Raw genomic sequence first — 14248 nt, 5'->3', positions numbered from 1 at the left:
AAATCTTTTTGACAAGCTGATCATAGCAAAAAAATAAAATACTTTGTGGCGGATGAATCAGAATTAGTTGGGTAACATAGATTATTAAGATGTCTTATTTGCATAATATGCTAATGTGATATACTTGTTATTAGGATGTATCCCTTTGGACTATAGTGTTGGCAGTTGCACTTCTTCCCTCAGCTGGGGCTCAGTCACTTGGGGCCCAGAGAGGGGAGAGGTCAGGCTTGTCTTTTACATGTATCTGGTGCTATGCAGAATATCAGAAAGGGAAGAGAACAGAATGGAGCATTGTCTTCATATGTGAATGTGTCTTTACCTATTCTTAAAACCATGTGAAGGGATGGCGTGATTAATGGGGAACCAATTACTTGTCTCCACAATGTCTGTGCGCCAGTCATTCCCTCCTTTTCCCATTGGGGGGAGGTGTATGGCAGTGTCTGGAAACATTGTATGTCCTCTCTGATCTTACACTTATCCTGGGACAGTGTATGACCTAGAGGCTCACTCCCCTCAGTGAGCTTGTCCAGGAGTGGGGTCAAGAGGAGGTTTACTTGAGATGGGAGTATCTAGAGTTGATAATTGATATATGCCATTGGATGAGTTGGTGTTTTTGTACTATGAAGTACCAGGAACGAGATTAGAACCTCGTCTGAGGGACCAAACTGAACGATAATTTATAGCGAATGTTATCTGGCTAAGGGATACTCATTCTCAAGTAAAAGTCTTTCTTTGTGAACAGTTCCTAAGATCTGTGGTTCGTCAGTATAAGTTGAGAGGGGTGTATCATGGTTATAAAATAGCTTTTTTATTTTTCTGTAGTCACTTCTCAACGGTTCATTAGAAATAGTGAATTGTTGAAAGTCAAATGCTATTGCTAATTTTTTTTATTAATCTTTTAATTGCAAATGCTAATGTTATTATTAAAGATGTAGTTTAAAGTATAATTCTGACTGGTGTGTAGTTTGTAACTCTCCTCATTCGGTAAAGCAGAAATATGCCACCACAACTTCTACCTTTCCCGCTGTGTAAACACATTGCAAATAGGCTCACGATACCTGCTGATAAAGTTCGGTTAGCTGCTATTCAGAGCTTAAATAGACAAAATGATTAGTCACAGGAATCGGGACTAATAAAGTCAATACAACGGCCTGTTTTACAAATACTAGGCCTACCACGTAGACGGGCATTCATACAGTTAAATGTTAGGCAACACTGTAGGCTACACCTCAGTAAGCACGGACTGACGCCTACGCCTTTTGGACGTCTTTTTTTGGTCTTGTCCGAACCATCCTTGATTTCCATGTCCCACGGACATTGATTTTTGGTCTTGTCATGGTCTGGTCCGGACATGTTTTAGAGCCTGACATTACATACTTTACTGTAGTGTAAACCACATGTCTTAGTGCCTACCTTTACATACTGTAGTGTAAACCATATGTTTTACAGCCTGATATTACATACTGTAGTGTAAACCAAGTGTTTTAGAGCCTGACATTACATACTGTAGTGTAAACCATATGTTTTACAGCCTGATATTACATACTGTAGTGTAAACCAAGTGTTTTAGAGCCTGACATTACATACTGTAGTGTAAACCATATGTTTTACAGCCTGTAATTACATACTGTAGTGTAAACCAAGTGTTTTAGAGCCTGACATTACATACTGTAGTGTAAACTACATGTTTTATACCTTTACATTACATACTGTACTGTTGTGTAAACCACATGTTTTAGAGCCTGAATCTATACACTGTAGTGTAAACCATATGTTTTAGAGCCTGACATTACATATTATTATATGTTAAGTAAGAGTGTTTATGTATAAACGAGAACAGAAAGGACTGTTTGTTTGGCTCACCACATTAAATGGTAGAATTTTCCCCCAACATTAACATTGCCCTGGTCAGCAAAGTGATTATATGCTATCCTATCATAAGGTCTATCTTACTACCGAGCTACAAAAGAGAGAGAATCCCTCTATTGTTCTCAGACCATCAACACGACACTGTATTTTCAGAATTACTCCCCAAAATTAACATAATGCTTAGATCCAACATTGACCATTAAAACCATATTCAGTATGATGAACAGAACAATAAAACATTGTTTTTATCGGTACAGTGTGTCAGAGTTTACTTCACACTACATTCCAATTAAGATCCAGCAATGTAAAGTCAGCTAATAGGTCTGAGATCAGCTGTATGGTCACTTCCCAAGTGGCACCTTTTTACCTAGGTCTATACGGTGCACTAATTTTGACCAAAGCCCCTAAGCCCTATTGGCCCTGGTCAAAATAAGTGTACTAAAATAGGGAATAGGGTGCCATTAGAGGACGCAATCAATAAGTTCATAAGGAGAGTATGGCTAGAGTAGTGACATAGAGGGTGTCCTGGAGATGGATCAATGTTCTACCACGAAACGTAAGCAGTAATGATGTCTGCTCTTGTTCACAGACACACAGAGAGACACAAACCGACCAGGCGTAGTTACACAACACAGCAGGGTCACGTTTACCAGCTTTTATACAAGCATCGGGAAAGCTTTAAGAATACAATACATAGCCTATCTAAAACAAAACTTCTGTATACTGTATATCGCTTAAAGGCTGTTTACTGTACTGTAAAGTCCAGAAATACATTTGGGTGAAAGAATACTCAACACAAGCATAGCACTTATAAAAATGACTGATGATTGGCTGAGGAGAAATTGATGATCAAATGATTGTGGGGGCTGTCTTGTTAGACTTCAGTGCCGCTTTTGACATTATCGATCATAGTCTGCTGCTGGAAAATCGTATGTGTTCTGGCTTTACACCCCCTGCTATAATGTGGATAAAGAGTTACTTGTCTAACAGAACACAGAGGGTGTTCTTTAATGGAAGCCTCTCAATTATAATCCAGTTAGAATCAGGAATTCCCCAGGGTAGCTGTTTAGGCCCCTTGCTTTTTAAATTCTTTACTAACGACATGCCACTGACTTTGACTAAAGCCAGAGTTTCTGTGTATGCGGATGACTCAACACTATACACGTCAGCTACTACAGCGACTGAAATCACTGCAACACTTAACAAAGAGCTGCACTTAGTTTCAGAGTTGATGGCAAGGAATAAGTTAGTCCTAAATATTTCTAAAAGCATTGTATTTGGAACAAAACATTCACTAAACCCTAAACCTCAACTAAATCTTGTTATAAATTATGTGGAAATTGAGCAAGCTGAGATGACTAAACTGCTTGGAGTAACCCTAGACTGTAAACTGTCATGGTCAAAACATATTTATACAGTAGTAGCTAAGGTGGGGAGAAGTCTGTCTATAATAAAGCACTGCTCTACCTTCTTAACAACACTATCAACAAGGCAGGTCCTACAGGCCCTAGTTTTGTCACACCTGGACTACTGTTCAGTCGTGTGGTCAGGTGCCACAAAAAAGGACTTAGGAAAATTGCAATTGGCTCAGAACAGGGCAGCACAGCTTGCCCTTGGATGTACATAGAGAGCTAATATTAATAATATGCATGTCAATGTCTCCTGGCTGAAAGTTGTATTTATGAGAGGTATTGACAAGTTGAATGCATTGAGCTGTCTGTCTAAACTACTGGCACACAGCTCAGACACCCATTCATACCCCACAAGACATGCCACAAGAGGTCTCTTCACAGTCCCCAAGTCCAGAACAGACTATGGGAGGCACACAGTACTACATAGAGTCATGACTACATGGAACTCTATTCCACATCAAGTAACTGACGCAATCAGTAAAATTTGATTTAAAAAAACAGATCAATAAACATCTTATGGAACAGGGAGACACGTCCTGCTAACAACAGACAGGCAGACACTTCCTGCTAACAACAGACAGGCAGACACTTCCTGCTAACAACAGATAGGCAGACACTTCCTGCTTACAACAGATAGGCAGACACTTCCTGCTAACAACAGACAGGCAGACACTTCCTGCTAACAACAGATAGGCAGACACTTCCTGCTAACAACAGATAGGCAGACACTTCCTGCTAACAACAGACAGGCAGACACTTCCTGCTAACAACAGACAGGCAGACACTTCCTGCTAACAACAGACAGGCAGACACTTCCTGCCAACAACAGACATGCAAACACTTCCTGCTAACAACAGATAGGCAGACACTTCCTGCTAACAACAGACAGGCAAACACTTCCTGCTAACAACAGACATGCAGACACTTCCTGCTAACAACAGACAGGCAGACACTTCCTGCTAACAACAGACAGGCAGACACTTCCTGCTAACAACAGACAGGCAGACACTTCCTGCTAACAACAGATAGGCAGACACTTCCTGCTAACAACAGACAGGCAGACACTTCCTGCTAACAACAGACAGGCAGTCACTTCCTGCTAACAACAGACAGGCAGACACTTCCTGCTAACAACAGACAGGCAGACACTTCCTGCTAACAACATACAGGCAGACACTTCCTGCTAACAACAGATAGGCAGACACTTCCTAGTAACACAAGACAGGCAGACACTTCCTGCTAACAACAGACAGGCAGACACTTCCTGCTAACAACAGATAGGCAGACACTTCCTAGTAACAACAGACAGGCAGACACTTCCTGCTAACAACAGACAGGCAGACACTTCCTAGTAACAACAGACAGGCAGACACTTCCTGCTAACAACAGACAGGCAGACACTTCCTGCTAACAACAGACAGGCAGACACTTCCTGCTAACAACAGATAGGCAGACACTTCATACTCAGTTTTTACATTTGCATTGAGAGTCTAACTGACATCATTTCACTGCATTCAACCATATCAAAGACTGCACAAAGGATGGACACACACACACACACACACACACACACACACACACACACACACACACACACACACACACACACACACACACACACACACACACACACACACACACACACACAGTGTCCACACAGCCAGCAGTCCAAAGGTTCGTAACCAGACTTATTTATTGGCTCTGTGAAACAACCAATCACAGCTCCCTCTCATTGACTTTTAGTGATGTCACTGTACTGATAAGGAAATAGTCTCAGAGGGATTTGGGGGAATAAAATCCTGTTCCACTTATCTACCGTCAGGGTTTTTACACACACACACACATCAGGATAAACTCCGACCCAGAAGATGCAACAGTATTTTGTGCTTTTCTATGACAAATAATCCTCATAATACTAATTATACTACTCCTTATAACACTCCTTATAACACTCCTTATAACACTCCTTATAACACTCCTTATAACACTCCTCATAACACTCCTTATAACACTCCTTATAACACTAATTATACTACTCCTTATAACACTCCTTATAACACTCCTCATAACACTCCTTATAACACTCCTTATAACACTCCTTATAACACTCCTTATAACACTAAGTATACTACTCCTTATAACACTCCTTATAACACTCCTTATAACACTCCTTATAACACTAATTATACTACTCCTTATAACACTCCTTATAACACTCCTCATAACACTAACTATACTACTCCTTATAACACTCCTTATAACACTCCTCATAATACTAATTATACTACTCCTTATAACACTCCTCATAACACTCCTTATAATACTAATTATACTACTCCTTATAACACACCTTATAACACTCCTTATAACACTCCTCATAACACTCCTCATAACACTAATTATACTACTCCTTATAACACTCCTTATAACACTCCTTATAACACTCCTTATAACACTCCTTATAACACTCCTCATAACACTCCTTATAACACTCCTTATAACACTAATTATACTACTCCTTATAACACTCCTTATAACACTCCTCATAACACTCCTTATAACACTCCTTATAACACTCCTTATAACACTCCTTATAACACTCCTTATAACACTCCTCATAATACTAATTATACTACTCCTTATAACACTCCTCATAACACTCCTTATAATACTAATTATACTACTCCTTATAACACACCTTATAACACTCCTTATAACACTCCTCATAACACTCCTCATAATACTAATTATACTACTCCTTATAACACTCCTCATAACACTCCTTATAACACTCCTCATAACACTCCTTATAATACTAATTATACTACTCCTTATAACACTCCTCATAACACTCCTTATAATACTAATTATACTACTCCTTATAACACTCCTTATACACTCCTTATAACACTAAGTATACTACTCCTTATAACACTCCTTATAACACTCCTTAAAATACTGCTCGTAATACTCATTATAATACTCCGTATATTCCTCATTATAATACTCTGTATTTTGCTCATTATAATATTCCTCATAATACTCCTTATAACACTCATCATGATACTCCATATAATACTCCTTATAATACTCCGTACAATACTACGTACAACGCTAATTATAATACTCCTTAGAATAATGCTCATAATACTCCTTATAATATTGCCTAAAATACTCTGTACATTACTCATTGTGATACTACTTATAATACATCTCTGTATAATACTCCTTATAATACTAATTATAATACAATTTCAGACACATTATAGCCCTGTATCAACCATATATTCATTAGTGTCCAGCATTTAGGTTGCTTCAAAGTCGAATATGACCGACAAATATATCCTAATAAAAATCACAAAACCAGTAAGATAAGTAAGTATAATTTGTTTGATTACTACATAATTCACATATCCAAGCATGGTTTTGGTTCAGTGCTTTTGTCTATAGGCAGACAGGGGTTGCATGTGACCAGGAGTGAGTGAGTCAGTGCACTTTTGGTTTTAGAAGAGAGCGGGGAGGGGGGGGGGGGGGGTCAACTTTGCCCTTTTACACAAGCTGTGTGTTGACAGCAGGAAGATGACAAGGTGATACAGAGAGTCACTGTTGGACTGTGTGGTCAGTCAGACCAGGCTAGCAGATTATCTAATAGCTAATGTTTTAACTGGAGAGGAGAAATACTGCTACTCAGCCTGCTGTTATCTAGACTGGGGTTGGAAAACACATTGTGATAGTGGGACACATGTTGTTCAGTGAAACACATTGTGATAGTGGGACACATGTTGCTCAGTAAAACTGATCTGTGATAGTGGGACACATGTTGCTCAGTAAAACTGATCTGTGATAGTGGGACACATGTTGCTCAGTGAAACAGATCTGTGATAGTGGGACACATGTTGCTCAGTGAAACAGATCTGTGATAGTGGGACTTATGTTCCTCAGTGAAACTGATCTGTGATAGTGGGACACATGTTGCTCAGTAAAACAGATCTGTGATAGTGGGACACATGTTGCTCAGTGAAACAGATCTGTGATAGTGGGACACATGTTGCTCAGTGAAACAGATCTTTATATTGTAGTTTATAAAATTGGCTAATCTCAAAGCAACGTGAACTCATCACTGGATAGAATCCATGCACACATTACCTACTGACAAAAAAACCCGAAATAATTTCTTTACTTTTCTAAACAACCCCCTCATCATTTTTAAACTGATAAATGTCTGGGTTAATGGTTGTGTTTTCATCACAATGTAACTAACTAAGAGCATAAGTAGGCCTACTTTACCTTAAAAGGGCCTTAAACCACAGATTAAAGACTATTATCCACAATTGGATCTTTCCAATCCAGCATTACATTTATTCCAATACCAGATATATTCTTTTTAATATGAATCCAATAATCCTATTCAATCAATTCAAGTGGGATTTCATTCTAAATACACAATCTACCATCTACACATAATACGAGGTATATAATACTAGGTATATAATAGTAGGTATATGTGTATCTGTTGAGCATTACTACATATTTACTTTATTGTTTTTTGACATACCATAGTTTTGAGTCCCTGTGCACAATGTTGTCAGTGTCTGACAGAGCATCCCATTTGACCCAATCATGGCGTGCTCTCTACTGGTACCTGTAAGGGAGGAGGCACACAGGGAAAAAGCTTGGTGTGGTGATCTGTTCTCTAGCCGCTGTATGTTTAGCCGACTACAACATTTGGATAAATACACACTGATTTATTATTACACTGCATTTGAAATGCCATTATTACGGATTTCCCGCTTCCATGTACATGAGATAGAAACGACACATATATATACTGTACTTCACTCTTCAATGTAGATTTTAAAATATTTTTAAAAAAAATCTATAAAGTAAGAGATCATGTTGAATATTAATTGATTAATAATGTCCCCATTTATGGATGAGAGCACCTTATACGAATATATACAAATATGCAAACATCAAGCCTAACTGACAGGCCCGAGCTGGAAACCACACACACTCTCACTCTGAATTTATGCATCAAATACAAGGAAAATCACATTTAAAACATGTCATTTTAGGCTGCAATAATAGTCTTTACACACACGTTTAAAATGCAGTCTTTCTCAAAGTGCACTGTCAATCCAACAAGACAAGTCTTTGGTCTGAGAATAGGTTGATGTGGTTGTGATGAGAGGAGACGCTGCAGAGATAGCTCCAGTGATGGGAAGAGGCTATCACCCCGCCTGATTCGTCAGCATTACTGGAACGGCTCCGGATCAGGTTCTGTAGATCAATGCGATCTGGGTCCACACGTTTATGTTATTGTTGTCAGCATTAATGCCCTTTTAATCTTGTGGGGATTATCGCCATTGATCCACTGCCTAACAGATTTGTTTGAAAAAGTGACATAACCGCATGACTTAACTGAAAGACAGGAGTGACAATAAACAGAAATGTGTGTTGTCTTAATTCTGAGCTTGGTCTTGTGTTTTTGTTCGTTAATCATGTTTCCATTTTGTTTTCTGCGTCCATATATATTATATAACATTCACATCATTTTCCTTCAGTAAAGATGTAACTATGTAATTTAATGTTACATGTGATCTTGAAAAACTATTTTTAGTTTTATCTAATTTCACAATGACGCCAGAGGAATATTGTGAAACATTATGAAACGTAGCCTATTGGCGCTTTTGATTTCACGACGTTAAGTAAGGTATTAACCTACTGATTATCTTTCTATTGTAAGAATTGTTCTAGTGTTATAACATAGCTAATGTTCACTAAATCTCCATAAATCTGACATTTTATTTAAACACCTAAATAAAAGCCTTTGCCTAGAGTATATATAAATGTAAACAATGAAATGTTCGATAGTTTATAGGTGCATTATTATAAAACGTTGGTTTTCTTATGTCTCTATAGGCCTATTAATTTGTTTATTGTGCCTATATATATCCAATCGTTCCTTAATTCTTAAGTAGGCTATAAGGTCCACCTGGTCGATCTCAACCGTCCATAATTCTATCATGACGCCTATCCCGTGTGATTCTTTATTTGGTCAAGTTAGTTCAGCTGGACTTGTGAGTTGCATGTCAGTGATGTAGGCTAGGCTAGCTGTAACAGGGAATGTTGTTGGGTCCGTGGCAGGCACCTCGAGGTGTCCGGCAGGACCAGGACAGCCTGATTGCATGCGGCAATGTGAGTGCGCGTGGAATAAGCTTGAGTCGAGTGTCACGTTTGATTTGACCAGACTAATAAAGCCGCGACGAGTCCATTTTCCCTGGGCTGAGACCCTGCAGTGAAAAGGACACCTGGAGATGTTCTATCTCCTCAGTAGAAACTGTTGTATCAAATAATTAGTATACGACCAACAGCTACTGTAATGGTTGTTAATGCTTATATGCCTATTGATACGCCTGTACGCATACTATATACATTTATTTTATATAAGGTGATTAATTGGACAGTAAAAACATGCCACATTTCCAATTGCATTTACAACCACATCTTTCACATAATTCTATGATTCAGCATTTTCAATCCGTGATATTTATTTACGTCATTACACCTGCAGCACAACGAACAACGAACAAAAAAAGCCTGGGCGCCCTGTCTCCACATTTTGCCTAGCTGGTTAACCCGCGACAAGCTGACGTTTTTTTTTTTGTGCTCAAGCTGTTGGTCACGCAGAGATTTCTATCAATAATTCATTGAGCCCCGCGCGCTGCAGCTTCTGTTCTTCTATTCAATTCCCTGGCTGCTGCCTCGCGAGCCGATCACATAATACCTTCCCCCAAAGCCCTGAGCTGCATGGCCGCAGAGTTACGGCCATCTGTAAACTATAGTATTCTGCTGCGGGGAAGAAGGGAAGGCATTTCCTCCGTCAAATAGGCTACCAGTGAGATAGGTTATATTTGGTGATAATTTAATGGTGCCAATTATTTTACAATCGTTCCCTAACTAATACGAATATATATATATTTTTTAAAAGGCCTGATTCAATGTTCACCGGATTCCGGTCCAGGCATTTTACTGCTCATAGAAAGGACACATAGCATATGGATCAACCTAATATCTTTCCATCTAAACAGTATGTTTTCCCGTGTGGCTCAGATGGCAGAGCATGGCTTTTAGGACGCCCGGCTTTTGGGTTCGATTCCCATCGGGGACAAGCACGAATGAAAATATATATACTTAGTAGTGTAATTCGCTCTGGATAAGAGCATCTCTTAAATGACTCAAATGTGCTCAGTTATTGCACTATAGCTTCGTCAAATGTCATTATCACCAATACATTAAGAATGTATATATAAATTAAATCTAATGTTGTGGTTGTTTTGGTCTTACAGTATAGCAGGCTGCATTTTTTTGTTGTTGATAATGCCTTGTTAGAAAATGCGCACAATTTTTGAAATATTGATCCACTATTCGCCGCTGGTCTGTCTTCCTCTCTAAATCTCATCTCAATTAGACGGTATCCCCTTCGGTTTTAGTCAAAACAGTCAACTTTCCACACTATACTTGTAAACATCAGTATACAGCCTATACGCCTGTAATAGTGTACATTTAGGATTACGTAGCTATATCGAGTTATTAATCAGTGAAGAATAAATATATAGCATTTACTGAAATAATAGCAAATGTTTGTTTGCGTCAATATAGTCTACTACATATTTAAACAATATTTTTTTTGAGGATCGTGAGAACAGTGAACTAAAATAAAACGAGAAACCTTAGTAAATACAATCCACAATCAATTCTGGAAGGAAACCAACGGTTCATTTTTTTCGCATTGCCCGAACAAAAGAAACCCGGTCTAAGTCGTTCTACGCGTTCTCGCTAGAGGGGGCACCAGCCTTACTATAGACCAGCCTTAGATATATTTGGCCTGTTTTCAACGCATCTCTGGCTTTGATTGGAGAAAAAAAAGCTCATCACACTCAACAGCATTTTGGCATTTTCTGTCTGAAACGGTCCCCTGTCTCTTTTCTCTCTCTTTCTCTCCCTCTCCTTGACGGAACACCCACAGAAAAAGTCCAAGCAATACATTTACACAATATTCCTTAAGCTGCTTACTCCAGGTGTAAATATGTCTATTCAATGAAATAAAAAATACAATAACATTAAAAAAAAATAATAATAATAATATGCCTCCCCCATTAAAATCAAACATCAAAATACAATTTTGAGGGGTATTTCAAATGAAGTGACGGGTGCTATTTTCAGCGTTGCACATGTTGAAAAGCGCTGGTATCTATCTACAATAATATACAAATTAAATTATTACCACAAGTGATATTTCATCAGAAGAACTTGCTCGTCACTAAAATAGAATTCCCCCCCCCCAAAAAAAGGTTTAGGCTACACTAAACACAGAATATTAATACCATAAATAGCTCATTATTAAATAGAGAAATAATTTTAGACAGATAAATAAATTGACCTTGTCATTGATATCGATTGTTATTATGAATCAATGATAACAATACTACTACTGTAATTTGGACGAAATTCATTCATCTAGGCTTGTCAGCAGTGAGGTAGATAGATAGATAGATAGATAGATAGATAGATAGATAGATAGATAGATAGATAGATAGATAGATAGATAGATAGATAGATAGATACTGAGCTGTATTTTAGTGCAGGGCTATAGCCTGACTACTAGCAGAAAGGCAGGCAGGCGGACAGGCAGCAAACAGCAGCAGAGACGGTCGGTTGTATTGAGGATACCTTGTCTTACCTGCAAGCCGTAGGGCTGACATCCTCTGAAACTCGGGTTCCTGCAGCCACTTCCACATCCGTCGAAAGGTCTCCCTTCCAGATTTAAGTTTACTCCAAGGTTTGGGGTTCCTTAAGAGGTCTGAAAGGGTGCCTTGCGAGCGACACAGCACCCTCTGAGCGAATATAGCCTGGGGGATGCTATACCGCTTCAGTTCGGCTGTGATCCTTTGTGCCACTTCTTTGGTGTTGATCTCTTCAAGCTGCCCCGAGTTGTTACCTTGTTGTCCCGAGGAGGAGGGCGGTCTGTCCCGGTTGGAAGCCAACACAGGCCCGTGGGATTGAGGGTGGCCCGGGTGCCCGGTGTGGTGCATCCCGTTCAAATGCGGCATCATACCTGCCGTGGGGCCACCGAGGCCTCGTGAGAGGTGTTGATCCCCCCTGGCCAGCATGGCAGTGTGGGCATCGAAGTTGGAGCTTAGCATCTTGTCGTGCCCATGAGTGCCATAGTTATGGAGGTTTTGCTGTGTGTTATGAAGAGAACCCAAGCCATTGCCAAGAGGGCTGCTGGCCAGGGGGGATAAACTCTGACCCATCCCGGTCATGTCCTTATGATAGGGACTGTAGAGGTTGTTCACTGCTGGTAAACACCTCTCGTCCCGCATCAGCGTGAAACTCCCGCTTACGTTCCCAGAGAGACGCTGGTGGTGATGGTGATGGTGATGCGGATGGTGGAATTTGTCCGAAACGGTTGAAATGGGGGGTAAAGGTTGAAGTGGAGTTAACGTGGTGTATGTGCCGTTCATCCCCATCCCCGGTGGGGATGTATCACACGGCATGCTCATAGCGTGATGGAGCGGGAGAGACAATTCTGGTCGGTACTCTCCGGCTCCGTCCAGAATCGTTGCCATGCTGGACACCATGGCGGACCGCGACGATGCAGCAGCCAGATCCTGATGTAACCGCAAAGAAGCCCCCGGGTTCCGGGTGTGATGGGGGCTGTGGCTGTTCATCAAGTCCTGGTCATGGCTCAGTCCGCCATGCAGATTGCCAATGCTGTCCATTGTCATCTCTGGGTTCATGGCGTAGGCATCCAGATCCTTGGACAGGCATCGATAGGCGTTATAGGCAGTCTTCATTCAGCCCTCATTCAGTCCATTGATCTATTTAATATTTTGTGCCGGGATGGGTTTTGCTAATTCCTTCGGTTTCTTTTCTCAAAGGCCTCTCGGTTTTTTTTTATTTTTAAATATAAATTTAAAAAAAATTACCGATCTCTATCAGACGGGCCAGTGCTGAGTCTTCCTAGATCCATGTCCGAGCCCTCTCCTCCTCCTACATATTCTGTTTAGGACACTGTAGCTGTCCAGGATGGGCTTGCTGAACGGACAGCCTAACCCGCTGGCGGGGGAGGGCTCTTTGTTATGGACGGCTGATCTGACCACCAGCAGTCGCTCTTTGGTTTAAACAAAGGCTTTTCATTGGCTGCCTCTCTCATAACCATGTTTACTGGGTAGAGTGCCAGTCAGAAATAAGGGTTGTTAGAGATTTTTGGAGTGTAATGTCAGAATGTCTAAATGTCTTCTCAACTCCTCTCTGTACCTCCTCTCTGTATCTCCTCTCTGTACCTCCTCTCTGTAACTCCTCTCTGTACCTCCTCTCTGTATCCCCTTCCTCTCTGTAACTCCTCTCTGTATCTCCTCTCTGTAACTCCTCTCTGTAACTCCTCTCTGTATCTCCTCTCTGTAACTCCTCTCTGTATCTCCTCTCTGTAACTCCTCTCTGTATCTCCTCTCTGTAACTCCTCTCTGTACCTCCTCTCTGTAACTCCTCTCTGTAACTCCTCTCTGTAACTCCTCTCTGTAACTCCTCTCTGTACCTCCTCTCTGTACCTCCTCTCTGTATCTCCTCTCTGTAACTCCTCTCTGTAACTCCTCTCTGTATCTCCTCTCTGTAACTCCTCTCTGTATCTCCTCTCTGTAACTCCTCTCTGTAACTCCTCTCTGTAACTCCTCTCTGTATCTCCTCTCTGTAACTCCTCTCTGTAACTCCTCTCTGTAACTCCTCTCTGTAACTCCTCTCTGTAACTCCTCTCTGTACCTCCTCTCTGTACCTCCTCTCTGTATCTCCTCTCTGTAACTCCTCTCTGTAACTCCTCTCTGTAACTCCTCTCTTTATCTCCTCTCTGTAACTCCTCTCTGTAACTCCTCTCTGTAACTCCTCTCTGTATCTCCTCTCTGTATCTC

The 14248-nt window shown here is 40.5% G+C and overlaps 1 protein-coding gene across 4 annotated transcripts in view; it reads right to left on the bottom strand.

Annotated features, from left to right (window-relative positions):
- LOC139544401 (one cut domain family member 2-like) overlaps positions 1–13356 on the bottom strand; it is a 29522-nt gene extending 16166 nt beyond the window's left edge. The window contains exons 1-2 of one of the 4 annotated variants that reach the window (XR_011668862.1): positions 12015–13356; positions 7837–7923 (exon numbers count right to left, since the gene is read on the bottom strand). Coding sequence is in view for 3 of the 4 variants with exons in the window: in XM_071351444.1 (XP_071207545.1) it covers positions 7837–7923; positions 12025–13141 (1204 nt within the window). In the remaining variant the exon portion in view is untranslated. The remainder of the gene's footprint in view (positions 1–7836; positions 7924–12014) is intronic. The other 3 variants (XM_071351444.1, XM_071351446.1, XM_071351445.1) reach the window with 3 other exon arrangements.
- Positions 13357–14248: the final 892 nt, after the last annotated feature.

The sequence above is a fragment of the Salvelinus alpinus genome, chromosome 18 (genome assembly GCF_045679555.1).
Source record: "Salvelinus alpinus chromosome 18, SLU_Salpinus.1, whole genome shotgun sequence".
Classification (NCBI taxonomy): Eukaryota; Metazoa; Chordata; class Actinopteri; order Salmoniformes; family Salmonidae; genus Salvelinus; species Salvelinus alpinus.
Note: the sequence above shows the minus strand (reverse complement) of the source record. Positions and strands in the feature narration are given on the sequence as shown.